This window comes from Polypterus senegalus, chromosome 10, assembly GCF_016835505.1.
Source record: "Polypterus senegalus isolate Bchr_013 chromosome 10, ASM1683550v1, whole genome shotgun sequence".
In the NCBI taxonomy this organism is placed as follows: Eukaryota; Metazoa; Chordata; class Cladistia; order Polypteriformes; family Polypteridae; genus Polypterus; species Polypterus senegalus.
Window position 1 is genome coordinate 166,457,776 of NC_053163.1, and position 21,045 is coordinate 166,478,820.

The window sequence follows — 21,045 nt, forward strand, 5'->3', positions numbered from 1 at the left end:
GCTGACTGATAAATCAGCCGAGTTGGGAGTCTCTTAAGAAGCCCAGGCTGGCACAGAGACACTACGGACTCAGATGTAGTAGACTGAAGGTGCAGGGCTTTACCCACCTAAGTCATCTTTAGCCTCTCCTACTTTCTTCAATTTTTGTGATACTCGAGACTAATGCTGCCCGAGAGTGTAGCGTCTCCAGCAGCCGCTCTGAAAGTTTCCCCCTACTGCACCCATCTGCCCGTGTTAGAAATCAGCGGGCCATGGAGGATGGCATCCACCTGCTGCGTGTCTTAACAGGACTCCCTCGCCGGGCTGCGAAGCTAGAATTAGAAAGCGCCGAGTAACTACAGGCAGAAAGTAAATTACAAGTAATTACCATAATTATAAGGTGCTAATTCAGCCGGGTGCTGCAGCGCGGTCTGCGTGACAGAAGTGCGCACGCGTCAGCCCCGAGGTACACGTGTCGGGGGGTGTCCACCTGTCGTGAGCGACACTGACAGCGCCCAATCTCCTTCATTTCTCGCTTTCTAGCCTGCAGCAGTCTCCTAGGTGACCAACCTCATTAGAATACAAATTAAAAATAAAACGCGTAGGTGACCCTCGCGGCCCCCTATTGCCTCTGGAGGGCTGTGCAGACCAATAAACAGCCAGCGCTCGCCTCATGCCTGCCTGAAGCGGGAAGAGCAGCTACAACCCCCTTTTCTCTTTGTTTGGAGCGGGAGATGGAAGTGGTGGGGCTGCTGCTGCCGCTACAACAGACCATCCCATCCCGTCCCGTCCCGTTTCGTCTCCTTCAAAGAACGCAGCAGGTGGGAGGTGCGGAGGGCAGAATCAAAGGGGCAGAGAGGACCCATCTATTAAGGTCCGACAAGGGAGCATCGGAGCATTTAAAGCCACAGTGCAGCTCACCTCTGCCATTCGGGCAGAAAATTGGTGTGAATAATTCATGGGGAAGACTTTCATGTGCAGTGCAGCGGATGAGAGGAGGAGCCCTGCGTGCGCACTCTTTGTACATCTGGCCTCACCCCACGGCACCATAAGCGGTCGGTCCGAGCAATTAATGCCCACCTGCTGCGTTCAACCGGGCAGGAATGAAATAGGAAACGACCAGCAGGTAGAAAAAATAAATAAATAAATAAATAAATAAAACCTCAGATGGTAAAAAGGCGCTAAAAAGTAAGATCAGAGTAATAAATGTCAGCCAAATTACAAGAGGAGACCCCCTGAGACATGCCAAGGCCCACGCCACACAAACCAAACCACCACATCAGCCCACAAGAGGGAGGCCCCTTTTTCAAAAACACACTTTTGGGAGTTTGATGGAAAGCACTAAACTAGATGCCAATAGGTGGTCAGCCCTTCACCTCTCTAAAGCAGGCAGAGTTGTTATGGCGACAGCGAGTGCCACCCCCAAAATTCCTGCTTCACAGTATTCCTATAAAAATAAAAATAGAAGCCGCTTGTTTGCTCGTCAGCATCACGCAGAGATGACTAAATACATTTACACAACGTTTTACAGGTGCGTGTTAGCGTTGGTCCAGCTGAGAATATAAAGTACAGTGCCCCCCCATAACGTTTGGAACAAAGACCCCTTTCTGCTCAATTTGCCCCTCTGCGCCACGCTTTAAAAGTACAAATCAAACAAAGCAGACATCGCGATTGAAGTGCACACTGCAGTCTTTCATTTAAGGGGATCTGCTCCAGACATTTCAGTCGCACACCACTTTTACTACACCCCCCCATTACAGTGTCATGCCACACCCCCCACACCACCAACCCCCCGGAGGACACCATTACAATGGCAGGTATGTTAAAGCTCCCACATTCAGGACTTTGTCACATACCCCCTAGCACATGATGACTGCTTACTGTCACCGGGCACCGATGACCTGCCCTTCCACAGTACATCCTGTCCCGTAAAGGTGCAGATCTTACCTCCACTTAGGCGGACATCAACAGAGTCAAGCGAACAGACAAACAATAACGGGAGACGACAACACCACAGATATGTGGCAACCTCTGCACCCTGAGGGGGCAATGGCCAACAAGTGCCAAAAGCAGGGCGGGTACCCGGTCTAACCAGGAAACTGTGAGGTGGAAAGAGTTGGGCGCCTACCACCTCATTATTAGCCCAAAAGAGCGAGAAATCACCGCCAACGCTTTCCGAAGATGGACAGCACCGAACAACAACAACGTTATCAGTTAGGATATGCATTCGCTTGGCATAAGAATCGATTTACACAGACAGGAAGTCTGCAAACAAAACACACACCAGCACAAAGCTACTTTTTGTGCCATGCATAACTGAAATGCTATCTGTCCAAGACCCTCACAGCTTCTCCTGAACCTTATTTCCTTCAGAAGTTGAAGAGCAACTCCTTTTTAAAGTGCGCACCAATTTAAAGTTGGTCTCTGTGTGCTCCTGCTGACTGCTGGGAATCGAAGTCCACTCGGTAGTTCCACCATAGGATCATCCTAATAACAGCTTTACTGAACCAGACAATACTGCAAATCAAAATCGTGTTTCCGACTTCTTTCACAAACCCTTCTGATTTAAAGGATGTGGATGGCTGTCACTCAAACATCTAGCCCCGCCCAGCCTACCGCCTATGCACTCATTTCACCTTGGCCACCGCCATCTTCCAGTCCTGCCTGTAAAGACCTCCCTGTCCTCTGTCACAACGTTTTCTCGCAAACAGAGGAACTGCCACAAAGCACGACTCCTGCTTTCTTCAACCTAAAAAAATACACATTCCATTTTCAAAACTAAATCTAGATTTTTTGTGGCAGCCTTTGTAGTCCTTAAAGATGCCCTTTGGGTCTTGTGGGGATGTCTTCAACGCCATTGTTTCCGGAAGTACACTGTCAGCGCATCGACTAATAAAAATCGTAATACACATTTCATAATTCAACGAGAAAATATCATCTTCTATTATTTAAGACTAGAAAAAAAATCTAATTTTCTTTGCATGGAACCGTGTAGAGGTCCTTTAGAATTTAGCAACAATTTATTACTAGCATTCTAAAATAATTCTGCTGAGCGCCTGCCTGTGCTGCTAAGCTCCTGTTGTTTTAATTAGTCAAAGGCTGTGTAACACAGCAGGCCTCGTTTTTTTTTACTCCTAATTTATTCTCCATTCTGGGCGAGATTGGGGATTTTCAGTGTGCATTATGGTCACAGATCTTCGTAGTTCCTGTGATATATGGCACCGACTGGCATTTCTGTTTGAAGAGACTTTGTATTCAGTCTTGACTGTCAAATTAGATAGAGATAGAGATAGAGATAGAGAGATAGAGAGATAGATACTTTATTAATCCCAAGGGGAGATTCACAAAATAATGTAATATAATAATAAATTATAAGATAACTAGCCATCCCCCACGGCTTCACCCGTGTATTAGTGAAACAGGCCAGCGAGGAGAGCCACGCCCTGCTCCCCCCCCACTCCTGACGTCACTCTTCCCTTCCCCTCGCCTCGGCCCGCACCCTCTCTCTCGGATTAGCGCGAATATGGCTCTTCTGCAAGCAACACTCTGATTCTTAGCACAATGAGAGAAGTCGCAAAATCAACTGGAATGTTCAAGCAAATTATAGAAAACAACCCGATCCGAATCCGTGAAGTAGTTCTCTCCGGAAAAGCGGACAGGCAGACGGACAGAACGTGCTTGGACCACAAACGTTTTTAAAACCGAGCACCTATGGGCCCAAGGGAAACCTACATTCCAAATTTCAAGTCACCAGCCCTCATTGTTTGGGGGATTTAGTGATCAGTGAGTCAGTGGTATTTGGCTTTTAGATAAATAAGTGGTGAGGCAGCCTTCTGCTGTTATGCACCTAAAATCTACAAAAGTTCACTGATAGCAATTTGCCAGGCTAATAGAGTGGAGTTCAATATTTTAACATTTTTTTGCACCACCACAACCTGCTCAGGGCACCGTGCAGTCCCTACATTGATGGCCAGATGTCCAGACTCTTTGACGTGAAGCCTGAACACAACAAGGAGTGATTAAGATCATTTATGTTGGGTGGAAAGCCCAGCGGGGGCTTGGCTGTCTCTTGGCCTTGGAACCCCTGCAGATTTTTTTACTTTCTCGTATACAAAGTATAGGGAAAGTATTGGATTCGTCCAAAAATTCGATTTCGTGATTTTAATAAACGTTTTAGACGTCCCAGAGTCTGAAAATACCATTTTTGGAATTGTGTTTGTGTGTGAGTGAGTGCGCGTGTAAACACGATAACTGGAGTACGCTTTCACTTAGGTCAACCGAATTTTATAGTATTAGGTACAAAATGTAGATTTCCATCAACTTTTGAGCTATTTCCACTAACTGAAAGTGATACTTGACCTGAAACGTTTCCACAATAATATCAAAAATCTGATAATTTCACATCATACTATGGGTAAAGCAACACATTCTAACCATTTTTACGAAAAACGACTGGTTTTCGAGTTAATTGCAATTTTCTGTTTGACATTCAAATGGTAATCTTATATATAAACGTCTACACGTGGAAGTGTGTGTGTCTGTCTGTCTGTCCAGCCAGGAAGTGTGAGGCTACAGCATGAGGCTCAAAGAGCCGGCAAGGCGGCCCCAAGGTAACGAGTCAGAGGAAGAAAGACGTGCGAGGCTACAGCATGAAGGTGAAAGAAAGCGACTCCGACGCCAAAGAGAACCCGCCAACGAAAGACAAACTCGCTTAGCCACTGACAGACAAGGGGGGCGAGCACGTCAGCAAAACGAAACCCCCCAATCTGCGTTTCAGCTTTTTTCTGACGATTTCAATAGTTTTTAGGAGCCCGGGCTTAAACAGCAAATATACAGAATATAAAATCTTCTTATATAATACGCTACCGTGGCTGTTCATTTGTCTGTCCAGGATTTTAAATCACCGGTAGCTTGCAAACCGTTTCACCGATTGACTTGAAATTTGGTACACGTATACTACATGACGTCTACTATCCTCTTTCGGGGTGATGATTTTTATTACTCTTTTTATTTTTATTTTATTTTATTGTAGAATCAACTCTCGGCAGCGTGCAGCAGGGCGGCCGTGCGGCACATGCGTATGGGCGCCGTTCTCATTCCCTACCACCTTCGCGGTCACTTCCCCTACCTCTTCATATCTTTATTCATTCTCGAAGCAGATTGACGACTTAAGTGCCAGCTTAAGTGAAAAATTAAAGAAAACATACTAAGTTAATTGCAACTCAAAAACTAACTTAATCAGTTTTAACGCGAAAAGATGCCGACGAAAGAAGAGAAGCAGCAGGCCGCTAGGGTGGAGAGAAGAAGAGCTGCTCAGGAAGCAACAAGCGCATCACCCTCTGAGCAAACAAACGATAAACGGACAGAGAAAGAGGATGAGAACTAGGAATGGTCAAGTCAAGTGAATTCACTGCACGTTATCGTGCAGTATGCCGTTACTGGTATGTATGTATATATATATATATATATATATATATATATATATATATATATATATATATATATTTGAGAACGTTTTTGCTTTGCGTAAACGTAATTTTTTGTACAAGTATTACATTTCACACATTACTAAAGTCTCTTGCAACTTTTGACTCACTTCCGGTTACTGTAAGTGGTAATTTGCCTGAATTGTTCGCCCAAATAAAACGATCCTGGCAAATTTCATATTCATGCAGCTGCAGAGTCCAATTTATTCAGTTTTACTTTTATAATAATTGTTCAGTGTGTTATTAGTTTGATTTGATTTGTTGTCGATGGTTCTTTAATGGACACAATATAAAAATAAAATCCTTGTCTTGCGGTTTACTCCTCAAATATCCATTTACATATCCGAGTACACGAGAAAGTCAAGGGGAGACCATCGCCAATTTTTTTTTTTGTTTTTTCTGTCTGCCTGGCCTTACTTTATTCTTTGTCACTTATTGTCACTTTATTTTTCTTATTTTTATTTCATACTAGCAGAATACCCGCGATTCGCACTAGTATTTTCTGATTTTTATTTCATATACACTTTTCTGTCTTCATCTTGTAAAGCACTTTGAGCTACAGTACACCATTTGTGTGAAAATGTGCTACAGAAATAAATGGTGTTGTCCTTGTTCTGTAATGCATATGAGCTTCCCTACAGATTTTATTTTTTTCTCCAGCCGTCTGAAGTTTTTTTGTTTTTTCTGTCCCCCCTGGCCATTGAACCTTACTCTTATTCGATGTTAATTAATGTTGATTTATTTTGCTTTCTTATTGTGCCTTTTATTTTTCTATTCTTTATTATGTAAAGCACTTTGAGCTACTGTTTGTATGAAAATGTGCTATAGAAATAAATGTTGCTGTTGTTGAGCTACTGGTCCATCAACGAGTATAAAACTTTTCATGAACTTCTGGCTAACAGTCCAGTTTTTAACCCAAACCAGGGAACGCATCGGCCCAGGGAGTTGACATTCAGACCCTCGCACTCGTGCATTACTGAGCTCCGAGAGGAGCAGTGCCACATTTACACGTGCAGCACGTCCATAATTGCACCTCTTGGGGGTGGAACTCGAGCGACTAATCCGTCAGGAAGCTCAGTTCCCAAAGCCCATTGACTTAAGCGCCGACATTTCATGTGCAAAGCTGTGGAGAAGGAAGAGGAGCAGGTGGGTCACTACAGACATCTATACAGTGCACGAGCGCGTAACGCTGTTGGGGCACAATTGGTGATTCACACCTGACATTAAAGCCAACTGGACAATTCAAACTGCCCCCTCTGGCCAACCCAAGGATTCTCAAAGTCCACCAACCCCAAGGTGATGTCATTCTGGAAGTCTGACCTACCTTCAGTGGAGGGAGCCTGATCCTGGGCTGCATAGAGCATCTCTTTGAAAGCCTGCAAGAGAGACAAAAAGAAAGAAGCACAGAGTTATTGGGGGCCACACACTGCCTTCCACTGAAAACAGTGGGATCACCTTGCAGTTTCTGTTTCCTGCCAAACTGCAGTAAACACAAGGCAACTCGAGAAAACAGAAGAGCACGGGCAAACCCAGCGTGAAACTTCACATCTTCTTCGAAGTCAGCGTGTCACTCCAAGGACGTGCCGCTCTGCCTGACGTTTTGCGGTGGTAATCAGAGAACAGTATGGTGCCCAGCACTTGAGCCTGCTAACTCGGCCAACGGCCAGAGCTCCATTACCGATGCCTAGAAGGAAGTGATGGGGGAAGGTCACTAAAAACCTAAAAACACAGCACATGGGGGGAGTCTGATTGGGGGTCAGCATATTCCTCTGAGATCCATTCGATTTACATTATTGATTAACCAATAAGCATCCAGTTACTGCAGGGCAAAGCTCCAGCTAAAGAGGCTCCACGCCAGCCCCTCCAGTCACATCACTTAAAGCTGAGGAGGGAGGGAGCGTCATGGCCACTAATAAGGCCTACTGGGAAAAGAGGTCTGCATTCAAAATATTTACTCCACAATCTACTCCATCAGCTTTATGTTTAAAGGGCTCCTTTTAAGTGGCCTGCATTTACAAATAAATAAATAAGTAGATATTTTCCGTAACAAAGGCTTTATGTATTCTAAATTAAAGCAGCAGGTGGAAGGAGGGCTTATAATTAATTTACGTGAGCTTCCTCCATTGCACCCATGTGACCCTGAAACAGGCTAAACGGGTTCAGCAATAAAGATGAGGGGAATCACCAAGCAACGCAATTACTTGATGGATGGACACGTTTAGATACGCGAGTGACACATCAGGGGCTACAAGAACACATGAATGTGCAGGATTTATTATCCACACTCAAAGGTTTAGATAGATTTGTAAGGAGTGTGGGACAGGCATTGTCTGCAATCATACCTTAATTGTTGTTTTAACGATGTGTGGACTGAAATTATTGAGTATGTCGCTCAGTTTGCAAGAAAAAAAAAAAATCGAAAACGAGTCCCTGCTCTCACCGTCTCATGTAACCTAACGGGACAGACTGTGGCGCATCACAAGTGAAACAAGCGTGGCTGCCTGAAAATGAGTGAGCAAACGGCGCCAGGGGATCAAACAGCAGTCTGCGTCATTAGGTTTAACTGTGAGATGATGCTCGGCTCATCCTCACTCGCGTGCAGGTGGTTTGGCTTTGAAAAGACTACTTCTTCTTTTGGCTGCTGCCGTTAGCGGTCACCACAGCAGATCATCTTCTGCCATATCTTCCTGTCCTCTCCATTTTGTTCTGTCACACCCATCACCTGCATGTCCTCTCTCACCACACCCATAAACCTTTACAGATGCTGCGTAAAAGACGAACCTGCTAGAACAAATTATTAATCCGTAATTTATTTGAATGGATTATTTTGATTTCGATAAGAAGCATTCATCTATCAGGCACGTTTTATTTCACAAGTCACTTTGGTTTGGGGGGGGTCCTCAAATTCCAAAGCGGGTTTTTTTTTTCTTTCATGACTTAAAAAACTCACATGGATCCCCAAATCCTCACCCTGCTCCAATTGTTTTATGGTTTCTGAAACCTTGGTGCAATGTTGGACAAAACTTGATGTCAGTAATTTGCTGTAAAATGTTATAGGTTTGGACTGTTTTCATATCTTTGTGCAACACCTGACAGAACTTGTTTACAAATGCTGTAGTTTGTTCGTTTCCTGTGCAGCATTTGTCCACAATAGTAGAGTTTGCTCGATTTGTGCTCTTGCTTGTATGCTGCACCACCATTCACCTTACAGCGAGCGGAGCAGTTTGCTTATCCAGACTGTCATGTTCAGGCCCCGTAGTTCACTCAGAACTCGTCTTTCAATCCCTTTGGACTCGTGTCTTGTTTACATGAGGGGTGTCTGCTTCAAATGCTCTCATTACAATGGATTTGCTGGTCTTGAGTGTAAATACTGGAGGCCACTTTGAAATGGTTTACTCCTACGTGCACGGTTTGATCTCAGCAATACTTTGGCTGGCGAGTTTAAGCTTCTTCTGTTATTTTACTTCAGTTTTAAGAAAATAAATAAGACCCATTTTCCTTAACTCTTGCTTGCTAATATTTAATTAATATAATTAATATGCTATTAACAAGACTAAGCTGATCAATAAAAATGTTTACATACACATTTACAACATCGTAAACATACACATAATAGATAGATAGATAGATGTGAAAGACACTATATAATAGACGGATGTGAAAGACACTATATAATAGATAGATAGATAGATATGAAAGACACTATATAATAGATAGATAGATAGATAGATAGAAATGAAAGGCACCATATGATAGATGTGAAAGACACTATAAAATAGATAGATAGATAGATAGATAACTTTATTAATCCTGTGTAAGAGACATGTATAATAATAACAACAACAACTAAGGGGTTTTGCCCCCCTGCTCACTTCGCTCACCAACCACCGGGCGGGCGTCACACATTAGCCACTTCGCATATCTGCCACTCGCGTCTGGGGAAGCGGATGTACAATTTAAACAGATTATGTTCATGGGAATTGTTACATACATATAATAGAACTATTTTACATTACAGTGAGTAATTAACCATACTAAAAACAGTAAAACATAAGAAATTGAAAGAAAATTATGTTCTTATATAATACGCTACTGTGGCTGTCCGTTTGTCTGTCCAGAATTTTTAACCACCTGTCGCTCGCAAACCGTTTGGACGATTGACCTGAAATTTGGTACACATACATTACGTGACCTCTACTGTCCGCTTTCGGGGTAACTGTTTTTATTCCACTTTTTATCTTTATTTTATTTTATTGTAGAATCAACTATCGGCAGTGGCCAGCAGGCCAGCTGTGCGACACATGCGTATGGGCGCCGTTCTCATTCCCTACCACCTTCACCATCACTTCCCCTACCTCTTCAAACCTTAAATTGTTCTTGAGGCAGATTGAAGACTTAAATGAAAAATTAAAGAAAACGTACAGTGGAACCTCGGGACATGAACGTCTCTGAACACGTACAAATCGGGTTACGACCAAAAAGTTCGCCAAACTTTTCCATCTGTTCACGACGACACAGTCGGGTGACGAACAAGCCAGTTTCCCTTCTGGTTTGTACACACCGGTGATTTCCGCACGTGTTCAGTCTCTCCCTGTGCATTCGCTGTGAACTCTTTATGCTGTATTTCGTTTCCCTTTCCGGTTCGTATGTGCCGGTGATTTCCGCACGTGTTCAGTCTCTCCCTGTGCAGTACATTGTTCTCGGTCAGACGTGCATCGCGCAGAGGGACTTCACCTCAAAACTGTAACCTCCTCTCCACCCAGCTTCCTGCTCACTTCCTTCATGCCAGAACTCGACTCATGCAAGGTTAGTTTTCTTGGTTAGTTTTTGCATAAATTACGGATTTTTCAAATGTTATGTTTTCATTCTGTTTGGCTTTGAAATTAACACTCAAACACTTTAATAAACTTTTACCGTAAAACTTCAGCAAAAACAGTATTTGGAATTATCTTTCCGTCAATATCACATTGTATTTTGATTCCGTGTTTGGTATTGCATCGTGACAACGCAACGTATAACTGCCCGTGAGTGAATTTCGTTTCTTTCTCCCTAATAAATAAATGTGATTTGTTATTTGCTTGGAAGTTGATTTGGTACTGAAGTCTGAAAACTGGCATCGATACCAAAGCCGAAATTTTAGTACCAATCCAACACACACGATTTTTATTTTATTTTTTTTTTTTTTACTAAACACAACGCGATGATCACATGATACACGAGTAACGTCAAGCCATCATGTTAGCCACACCAGTTATGAATCAGACCTTTAGGCTCCGTGGTCCAAGTTTCTAATTTGACTGAACTCGGAGTTCCCCAGTAAAGTTAAGCAGACTGACAGATGGGTGGATGGACAGACCGGCAGAAAGAGGATCTTGTCATCAGCCCCTGGCCCGGTTTTGGTGGCAGAGCAGAACTTGCCATTTCTGGCATATAAAACGTTTCTTGTGCTGGGCAGTGCGGAGATCAAAGCAAAGAATTGGAAAAGCAAAAGATCTGCCAAAAAAAATGGCAAAATTTCAAGGCAGGAAGTGGATGATGGGGGAAGGAAACAGGGTGAGCCCACCTAGAACCCCACGTCAATACAGTCAGAATATGTGTGGTTGGGGACGACACACAGAAAAATGTCCTTCGACTAACACGCCACTGACCAGCCTCGTCCGACTCGGTGAATGAGTGTGTTCTGACAGGCCTTGTAACCCCCACAAATCCCCCCCAAGTGACAAATTCTGCCATCTCTGTGGAAGTGAGCCTCTCCTGTGACCATCTGTTCAAGCGTTTGCTCGCCAAGCACTCGGAACAGGTGTCACCAGCAGGCACCCCACTGCGACCAGACCAAACCTCGGCTTGACGTGTCCAAGACTGACAAGCAACGACTGGCCAGATCGCTCCCCTCCCCCCACCACCCCGAGGGCACATCAAGAGCGGACATGATGCTCCCGTAAGCCGCTCATCTTAATTCAGGTCCAGGGACTGAGGAACGCGGCCAGTTTCTCTCTCTTCTCCATTTTGAAATTGCCAAGTGAGCCTTTACGGATGGAAGACAGCGCATCCATCGATCGGCTCTTAAAAGGAATGTGTGGATGCCGGGGATTAGGAGGCGCGTCTCTCCCTGGATTTGATTCTGTTTTGATGTTTCTGTAGCGAGTCGGTCTCTCCATTAGCCCGGTACCGGTAACATCCAAGCCCCATTTAGAAATATGGTGGGGGTGAAGAGAAAACGGTGCAGCGCGTCTAACTCGGGGATGCAATCAGAAATCGGCCACGTGTCTGCTCCTTCTTCCAGGTCACTCAACTGCACGCTACGCTAAACCAATCTGCCTACTCTGCGGGGAAGCCATTCACCTATGAAATCGCCACCATCAATCGCACGTTCACTTTTTCGGGAAGCCTCAGATGTATTCACAAATAGCTTTGGGATAATTAAGGAGGGTGACTAGCAATACGTGGTGTAAATAAAATTAGCCTACAGGTGGCGCAAACAGGTTGCCATTCAATAATGAAAAAATGAAGACGAGCAGGATGGGCCCCCTCCAGTCCCGGGACTAGCTGGACTTTGTTCTCAAGTTTCATTGCCTTGAGACCATGAGGACGTAGGGACCGGGTGAAGCCGACACCAAGATCTACAACTTAACATGTGTCACCTCCAAAACCTACCAGAAGTGCAGCCAATCAGCAGTCAGCACTAGAGGGGATCACGGGAGGGAGGGGAGAGAAGGGGCTTTGACATTAGAAGTTAGGTGGGGGTTTCTCAGTGGAGTCTGACGTTATACTAACCCTAACCCTTTCTTTTCTGCACACCTCGTCATCGTGTTGTAGATTTCATTTTAAACCATCAACTGCCAAATTCTTTCTGAATAATTTTTTACTTTATTTCAATCCAGTATGGCAGACAACTGGGGACCGTGGCCCACCGGGAGGCCTAGAGAAGGGAAAGACTGGGAGAGGGGCAATATCTCCCCCAGGACGCAAGAGGGCAGCCCAGCTGGGTTGCATCAGGACCACAGGCTTGGAGCTTGGAAGCCCATCCTTTTTTGGGGTTCGTGGCCACCAGAAGGGAGCGCCTGGACAATCCCGGAGCCCGGGACTGCCACACTCAGAAGTGCTGCCAGAAGAGAGTCAAGGCACACCCGGAGTGCTTCCGGGTGCCACACCAGGAAGATCACATCCGGGTGAACTATAAAAAGGGGCCGCCTCACTCCATTTGGGGAGCCGGAGTCGGGAGGCTGAGGACAGAGCTGGCAGGAGAGAGAGACAGAGGACTGAGAGAAAAGAAGAAAGGAGCGAGCATGATTGTTGCTGTGAAAACTAAACGTGCATATTTTGGGCCTTGTGTGTCCTGGTGTCCGTCTGTGTCGAGGCTGATCTCCCACACATTCTACATGCGAATAGTAAGAAGGACATCTATTTTTAAATTACAGCACCACGGCATTTTTTCTGAAATTTCAAATTTTAGCATTCCACGTGTAGTCCAACATGGCACCTACAGCATTGTTTTCGTGTATCTTTCTTACACGCTGCACGTTTCCTCTCTTTGCCCTTTTCTGTGCCTACGACGTACTGCAAGGCAGATGTTCTGATGTCAACAGGAACACGACTGATTGACGGTTTAGGGAATGTCCATATCGAGTCCTTTCCTGTAAAACTCAATCACCAAATGTTTGCTGAAATTCTAGTCGGTATCAGCTATGAGTCCCAAACGGGGGCGCAAAGTATTGGGGTCCACTGTCCCCATCCAAATTACAGTGACATGAAAAAAGTGCTATCATCACATTCAACACCCACCAAGAATCAAGATAAGTCGACTGTCACCAAAATTAGCTTCTGTGGGTGACGTCCTTTCTGCTTTCAAAAAGCTCATTTTTCTGATGAAGAGTAGGTGACTGGACCGGAAAAATGAGCTTGTGTGCTGAACACCCTGCATGCCCGACGTCACTTTAGGTTCTCTTTCACAGCAAAGCATCCTACTGGAGCAGGTAAACATCCTATGTGACTGACAGATGGCGCTACTAGGTGGCGGGTTAGCGTACTTGATCCACAAATGGGGGAGGATGGCAGTTAATGGGTTAAATGAACAGATTTGCCATTTTTGCCCACCCATCAACACTCAGTAACCCAGAGTGACAAAGTGAAAAGGTCATTTCAGAAAGGCTGGCAATAATTAGAAAGGGATACGCTGGCCACTTCTGCCCATCAATCTACACTCGATAAGCCATCATGACAAAGTGAGATCAAATACCTCCGAAAGGTGTGCAAATTTATTAAAAAAAAATAAAATAAATCAAAAGCAGAACGCTTTCCTTCCTAGGAGGATGGAGACCCTTTGTGGTGGCTCTCCAAACTGTGCTCAGGTGCCTTCTGCTTGACATCACTCTCCTTGAGATGTGTCCGGAAGTGATTTTGAGGTCATTTAGAGAGGCAGACGTGTACCTGTCTACGTGAGAGCCCACAAGTCACACTGCCCGTCAGGACAAACATTAGGCACATGAAGTCCAAGGAACTCTCTGTAGACCTCCGTGATCAAAACGGTGGGGAGGCAGAGATCAGGGCGAGGGGATGAGGTCATCTGTAAAGCTCTGAACGTTCTGTGGAGCACAGGGGCTCTAGTGATTGTGAAATGAAAAGAAATCTGAGACCACCAGGACTCCTCAGAGAGTTGTCCATCTGTCCAAAGAGAGTAACCAGGCAAGAACAATGTCTTCTATTCAATCAAGATGGGAGACGCTGTCCTAAAGGAAGTGACTTCTAAAAAGGATTGAGGGGTTTATGTTGACACAAGGTTTTCATCATCTAAGCAATCCGTAGAAGCGATTAAAAAAGGTGAATATTTTGTATAAACTGTCGAGTATAAATCATGGGAAGTTGTCCTCAGACTACATTAACACACTAATGGGACCACTTCTGGAGTCCTGTGAGCAGTTCTGGTCACCACGTTACAAGAAAGACATAGCAGCACTTGAAGCCGTGCAGAGGAGAGCTGCCAGATGCATCATGGGACTTGAGGACACGTCCTACCGTGACAGACTCTGAGCAGAGGGGTCTTCGTGGGGACCTCATCCAGGCCTTCAAAATCCTCCGAGGCATCGAAAAACGAGATCCACCAGAATTCCTTCTACTTAATGGTGAATCTCGTGCTCGAGGACATTTGTGGAAATTAAAAGGGAAGGGCGTTTAAAACTGGAGCCAAGAAGCAGTTGTGGAAATCTGGAGCAAACCTCCGAGACCACCGAGTTGAAGCAGAAACCTTCACAAATTTGAAGCGGCATCAGGATGAGATATTGGAAGAGCTTAGCTATTAGTCAAACAAACGAGCTTGACGGACTGAACGGAAATAAAGTGCTAACTATTTACCCCTATCTGGTTTCATTACCAACTCACAACAATCCCAAACTCACTTTGTGATGCACGACCCACCTGTTGGAATAAAAGGCCCCGCCAGAAGAACACCAATAATAGAAGACAATGGAAAACTGCTTCCTGGGAGCAGAATGTCCCTCCAGTGGACTTGGTGGCAGTGCTCCGCTACTGTGCCTCTAAGTATGGCCTCCCGCAGGAGCTTCATGGAAGCTGTAGTCCAGGAGGACAGCCCTGGGGAAGGTCTCCCCTACTTTATAGTCACTCCGCCCGAGTTGAAACCCGAGGCACAGGAACTACTCCCGGGTCCGCCATAGAAGGAGCCAGTGTGCCTCACCCGGACACTTCGAGTCGGGAGGAAGTGGACAAGACTTCCCTGGAAGGAGCGGAATGAGAGACAAACGAACAGACTGGAACATTCTGAATTGTAGCACATCATATTGTGCTGTGCTGTGCTGGACTGACAAGAGGAAGCTTGTAAAGCAGCTCTGTAAAATGAAACGGCGTGTTGGCAGTTACGTCTGGGGTTTGGGGTTCCGATACGCCTCCAACGTCTAGTGCCCACTCCAAGTTCACTGCAACACAAGCATGGCTGCTGCTCACGTATGCTCCCGAGAGGGACACAGACCCACAAAAGCAGACGACACTCAATTACTCAAATAACACAGTCAATGAAGATCCCTTTATGGTGGGAGGCACCCTTGCTGGAGCTTCGACAGCTTGGGTTCAAATCTAGTCACATGTCATAAATGTACAGGTCGGGCAGGCAGGTGATTTTAGATTGGCTCCATATACATATCAGTAGCATTGGCTCCTATCTTGTGCCCAGTGTCACCAGGAAAAGCTCCAAATCCCTATAACCCAATACAGTGAAACCTTGGATCGCGAGTAGCTTGGTCTGTGAGTGTTTTGCAAGACGAGCTAAAAGTTTTAATAAATTTTAACTTGGTAAATGAGCGAGGCCTCGCAATATGAATAGTACGTATACGCTTTGTCTGCAGAGTGTCACATGATCACAACGGGATTGTGGGTAATCGTCTCCCATGCTCGTTCTCAGTCAGCGTGCCTCACTCGTATAGTCAACATCCGTACAAGTGTATACTGTTTACTATAGCATGGTGTAATGGAAGGATTTTTCTCTGTAAAAAGCAAAGGTAAAATAAAGAGAGGAAGGGAATCAGGAGAGCAGATGGGCGTTGGTCGCTCCAGCGCTAAACCAGCTGCAAAGACTAATGTTTTGGGAAAAACAGCCGGGAATGTGCTAAAGATACAGCCAAGGCTATGTAAGGAGTTGTTTTTCACTTCGAGAGGCTTTTTTCACATGTAAGCATAGTATGGTGTCTTCTAGTACTAGGCACTGCCTCAATCAGGGCCAAGTAGAAGAAAAACAATACCGTGTCTCGTGGGAAGGGGTGTGTGCGGAAACTGATCACTTCTGCATACACTGCTTCCACGTAGGCCGCTTTTGGGCAAGGACACCTAATTAGTATATAAGGGAAGGTTCCGTCCTCAGTTTCTTTGGAAGCTCAACCGTGGGGAAAGTGCACACCTGTTTGGTATTTGGGACCAGGCACGAGTTGATCCTCTGACGAGACTGACATGCAGGCTCCCTCAGTCTACTGGTCTAGGATGATAGCTTTGTTTCTTTTGATATACTGTAAGCATATGTTTGTTTTTATTACTGTAAGCATAAGTTTGTTTCTTTAAATATATTACTGTAAGCATATATTTGTTCCTATAATCTATCGCTACTGCATTATATGTATTTAAATGTTATAATTGAAGAAGTAAATTTTATTGAAGTATCGGACCTTCTCTCTCTGATTCTTGCCTACTTATGTTTTAATCCCTTGAACCATTTTCCCAAATTAAAACACATGGTGTCCATATGTGTGTGTGTGTGTTGTGACGTGCGAGTCCCTGACCTGCACCCCAAAACACGAGGCTGACTCTTCGTACTTTAGCAACACCAGCTTTATTCAGCACGAAACAGGAACGGCACGGCTATTTATTGTAGCGGGATCTGCCGCTCACCTATACAGAGACGCAGCAGTCGGGCAGGGTCGTGACCAGCTTAGTGGCCAAGTAATCCTGTGCCCTGCGCATTTCTAATGTTCCTTGTAGCACGCATTGACGGCAGGCACTTCTAGCTTGACCGTCATCTTTTCGGATTCGATTTTACGGCAAACTTCTACAGCGCTGGGATGTTTCGGGACGCTCTTCCGCGTGTCGTCCCATTAGGGGGGGAGCCCAACAGAGTTTAGAAACCTTACAGTGCGTAAAAGCATTTTGTTTTTATTTTGTGTCTCTTCAGGCAAAAGCAACCGTCATTGGAGAGGCTCCTTGTTAAAGGACGAAGAATCCAGTCAGCTGACAGATAGCAGGGATTCCGTCAGTTGGATTTTGTATTAATTATTTTTATATGAATATTTGTGGGTTGTGAAACGAATCATCCGAGTTTCCATTATTTCTTATGGGGGAAATTCGTTTTGATATACGAGTGCTTTGGATTACAAGCACGTTTCCAGAACGAATTATGCTCGCAAACCGAGGTTCCACTGTACTGAAATGGGGTGGCACAGTGGGATCTCCCATTGCCTGGCACAGGACGCTCCTTCGGGTGCTCCTGTTTAACGGCAACAGTCCGAAGACAGGCTGATCGGGTGGACCGACAATGCTAAACTGACCCCTGATTAGAACAATCTGGATGAGTCCTATCCACCGAACTCTTCCAAAATGACGTCAAGTCTAGCTGTCTACCACACCACTTGGCCACTTATCCCCCGTGTGTGTGGTTCTGTGATGCGTGTGCTCACCCTGTGATGGGCTGGCAGACTACCCCGCGTCTTACTCCTGATGCTTACCGAGCTCCAGACTCCTCGCGACTGGAGACTTTAGATCAGGGGTGTCCAACTCTGGTCCTGGTGGGCCACAGTGGCTGCAGATGTTCATTCTAAAGCTGTTCCTAATCAGTTTTCACTGCTAATTAACTCCATTTTAATAGCCCCCTGTTTTTTAAGGATTCAGTCCTCTGAATTGATTCTTTTCTTCATTAAATGGCAGCCAAACAGAAATGAGACATGAAACGAGCCAATGGATGACCGGCTACATTGGAACGTCAAACTCCAGCCAATTTCACTCCAACCAGTTTCTTAACGAGAAGTCAATTCTTGCTGTTAATTGTTATTGAATGTCGTGACTTGTCACTGCTCTCGTTCTGCCACAGCAGACATGATTTCTGTTTTTTTTCCAAGACCACCGTCAAGATAGTTTGGTGACCTGAGCAGACCAATGTGACTGAGACCTTCACCTTTCTTTATGATTAGGTGAGCTGGTCATGTAGCGCCTTGTTTTACGTCTCAGTATTGTTTGGCTGCTCATTAAGGGAAAAGAAACAGCTAAGGGGGTCCGAGTCACGTCAATTAAAATGAAGGCAAAACAAGTGAATCAGCAGCAAGAAAGGCTCACTAATTAAGAAGACAGTTAGAATGAAAAGCTGCAGTCACTGGGAACGGAGTTGGAGACCCCTGGTTTAGACAAAGGGTGGATGGATTGGAAAATGAGTGATCAATGTGATTTGAGGAGACCCTTTGCTGCTGCCACAATGGGGTCACAGGCCATACAGACTGCAAACAGGTAAATTCAACACCTACTCTACTTTCTGGAATTAGCACTCGTTTTCTTTGGTGGGAGAGGCAGAGCTTCCCCTCTCCTTTCCATCCTTCTTCATATCGAGACCCTCGCACAGCTGCCAGCCACTTGACCTGCTTGGTGATTTCACGTTAAGTTCTGCTCCTCCATTTCCCATCAAGCCTGCCAATCACAGCACCCAAAATCAACAGAGACAGTCTGTCTGAGGACTCTACGGTCTGGGTGGGCATGCCTTCCGCCTGCTGGGCAGAGTCCTACGAGTCCCGTCATGGAAGTCTTGCCCTCTTTCTTGATTCACTACCGTGGCTCGAGGAGTTGTAACGCCGTTTGTGTTCACGGATGCCAGCCCTGCCGTCCTGCTTGTTAAAACTCTAAGCGGAGGGCAGAGCAGCGACACATTGCCCTCCCGGGCACGTAGAGAAGATCAATTCAAAAACCACCAACCATCCACCCAAACTCAACCTCACAGCCTCCCAGTAACGAACTGCCACAGCTCTTAGAAAACAATGATGAATAAGAAGTGCGTTCCCGGCAGGGAAACCGAAAAGCCTCTCGATTAAATGACAGGGGACTTCGGCAGCAACAAGATGAGAAACCCAGGAGGCCAACAATGGCGAGAAAAGCCTGGCCAACCTGCAGAGACGGAATGGACTTTCCGGAGGCACCGACGCCAGCAACTCGCGGAGATGGCGCAGCTCGAGTTGCCAAGCGCGGGCAGGGGTGAGCACTCGTGTGCTGTCAGCATGTCAAAGTAATAATCACCTGGGGAGAGAGAGAGAACACGAGCCGGGCACGGGCACGGGCATGGAGAAAGGAGCCCTGTGTATCAGCGAGTGTGTGTGTTGAATTTTAGTTCCTCACACATCACTTATTGTTTTTAACCTCCACTCTTATTCCTGTTCCCCTAATCGTTTCAAATCATGACGGCAATTTTCCCGGCGTGTGTCATTTTGCCTTTTCACGCTTCAGTGACGGCGTCACGTCAAGCTCACAAAGTGTCTTTTGACTTGAAATTCAAAAGCGCAGGAGAGACCCCCACATTCACACACACACCTGCAACCTCCTACTCGCTTCATCTCAGAAACCTTATGCAGGTCACTTCATCCGACGTCCAGGTGCGATTGTGCGAGGCCGGCCGCGGGACGACTGCTGGCATTGTGCTTCGATTTATGGCTCTGTGGTTTTTTTTTTTTACTGCCGCTCGTTATTGGACTCAAGTGGGGCGCACAGAGAGACAATCATTTTAATTTTCATTCCATTTCAGTGCGTCGGCTACCACTTACCATAATTGCTTTCTTTATTCTTCTACTTAATTGGTGGGGGGGCCCCACACCTACAGGAGACGGGGAGGCATTTCCACGCTCTCGCCATGTCCTTGTGGGGTTTCTCATAAAACTGACCTGAATCGAGTGAATGACGGACCCTGCGGGGATACCTGCTGTCCCTACACCTGACCGGAATGACCTGAGACCAAACAGACGGGCCGATGTCGTGCTGAATTCTATCAGTAGACTGGCATCCCTTCGGACTAGGAGTCACGTTAGGTACCATCATCTCAAGTGAAGTAATAATACTTGGTCAAGCGCTAAAGTCCGAAAATGGGATTTATCAGAAAAATCAAACAAACCTGATGCTGTTGTTTCACAAAGTGGCCTCCGCCCAACTCAATGCACTTGTGCCACCTGCCTGGCTGTGCCTGAATTCCAGCAGAATCAAAGGTTTTCTCTCGTCCTCGCCACCATAATTAGCAGTATGGACAAACACGGTAGATAGTAAAAAAAATTGTTATGTGCGATGACCAGGAGAGAAGGACACGGTCGACAACAGGCAAGGGTCGATACCGGAAGCGGAGGAGACGCCCGCCAGCAGTTATAGTCAACCTTCTAATCCCAGGTTTGGGTTCCTACCTCCAGTCCCTCGGTGTCTGCAGGACACCACACCGAACCCCACTCGTGTCTACAGGGGGACGCCGCACAAAGGGGCCGCTCCTACTCCGTTGGGTTGCTCAATAGGAGCGCCCCTTCTCGACTGCAGGCCTGTCCCCCCCCCTTTTCCCTTGGGGCGCACAACCGACACACCTTCCTCCCATTGTGCCTCTTCTTTCTCTACTCTTTTGCCCTCCGTGTTCTTCTCCTCTCCTCAGTCTTACTCTCTCTTTCTTTTCCTCCTTGGGCTCCTTTCTGAGTCTGTGGGCGCAGGCGCTGCGCCAAACGAGGCTCCGAGTGTCAATGGGGAGTAACACCCAACAGACCGTCAACTCGCTGACCTCGCAGAGGAGTGCCACACCCACAAGGCCCAGCCTAGCCACACCCCTTTCAATTACTTATTTAAAATGACACATTCGTCACGGACACCGCTATACTGCAACCAGGTTTCTGCCCCAGTCGGGTTATTCACCTGATCTGATTACGCGTTTGCCTGTACCGATTACTAAACACGATCTTTAATTTGTCAACGTTGATCCACCGTTCACAAGTTCACTCTCACAAAACGAAGGTTCTGCGGTGCTGAATGTACAGAGCACACAAAACACGCAGATGAAATTACGATCTCAAAGGCAACGGCGGTCACTTGTGAA

At 45.9% G+C, this 21,045-nt stretch overlaps 1 protein-coding gene across 1 annotated transcript in view; it reads right to left on the reverse strand.

Annotated features, from left to right (window-relative positions):
- xpr1a (xenotropic and polytropic retrovirus receptor 1a) overlaps positions 1–21,045 on the reverse strand; it is a 108,160-nt gene that overhangs the window by 63,545 nt on the left and 23,570 nt on the right. Inside the window, exon 2 of the mRNA XM_039767760.1 lies at positions 6,790–6,841. Coding sequence (XP_039623694.1) covers positions 6,790–6,841 — 52 coding nt within the window. The remainder of the gene's footprint in view (positions 1–6,789; positions 6,842–21,045) is intronic.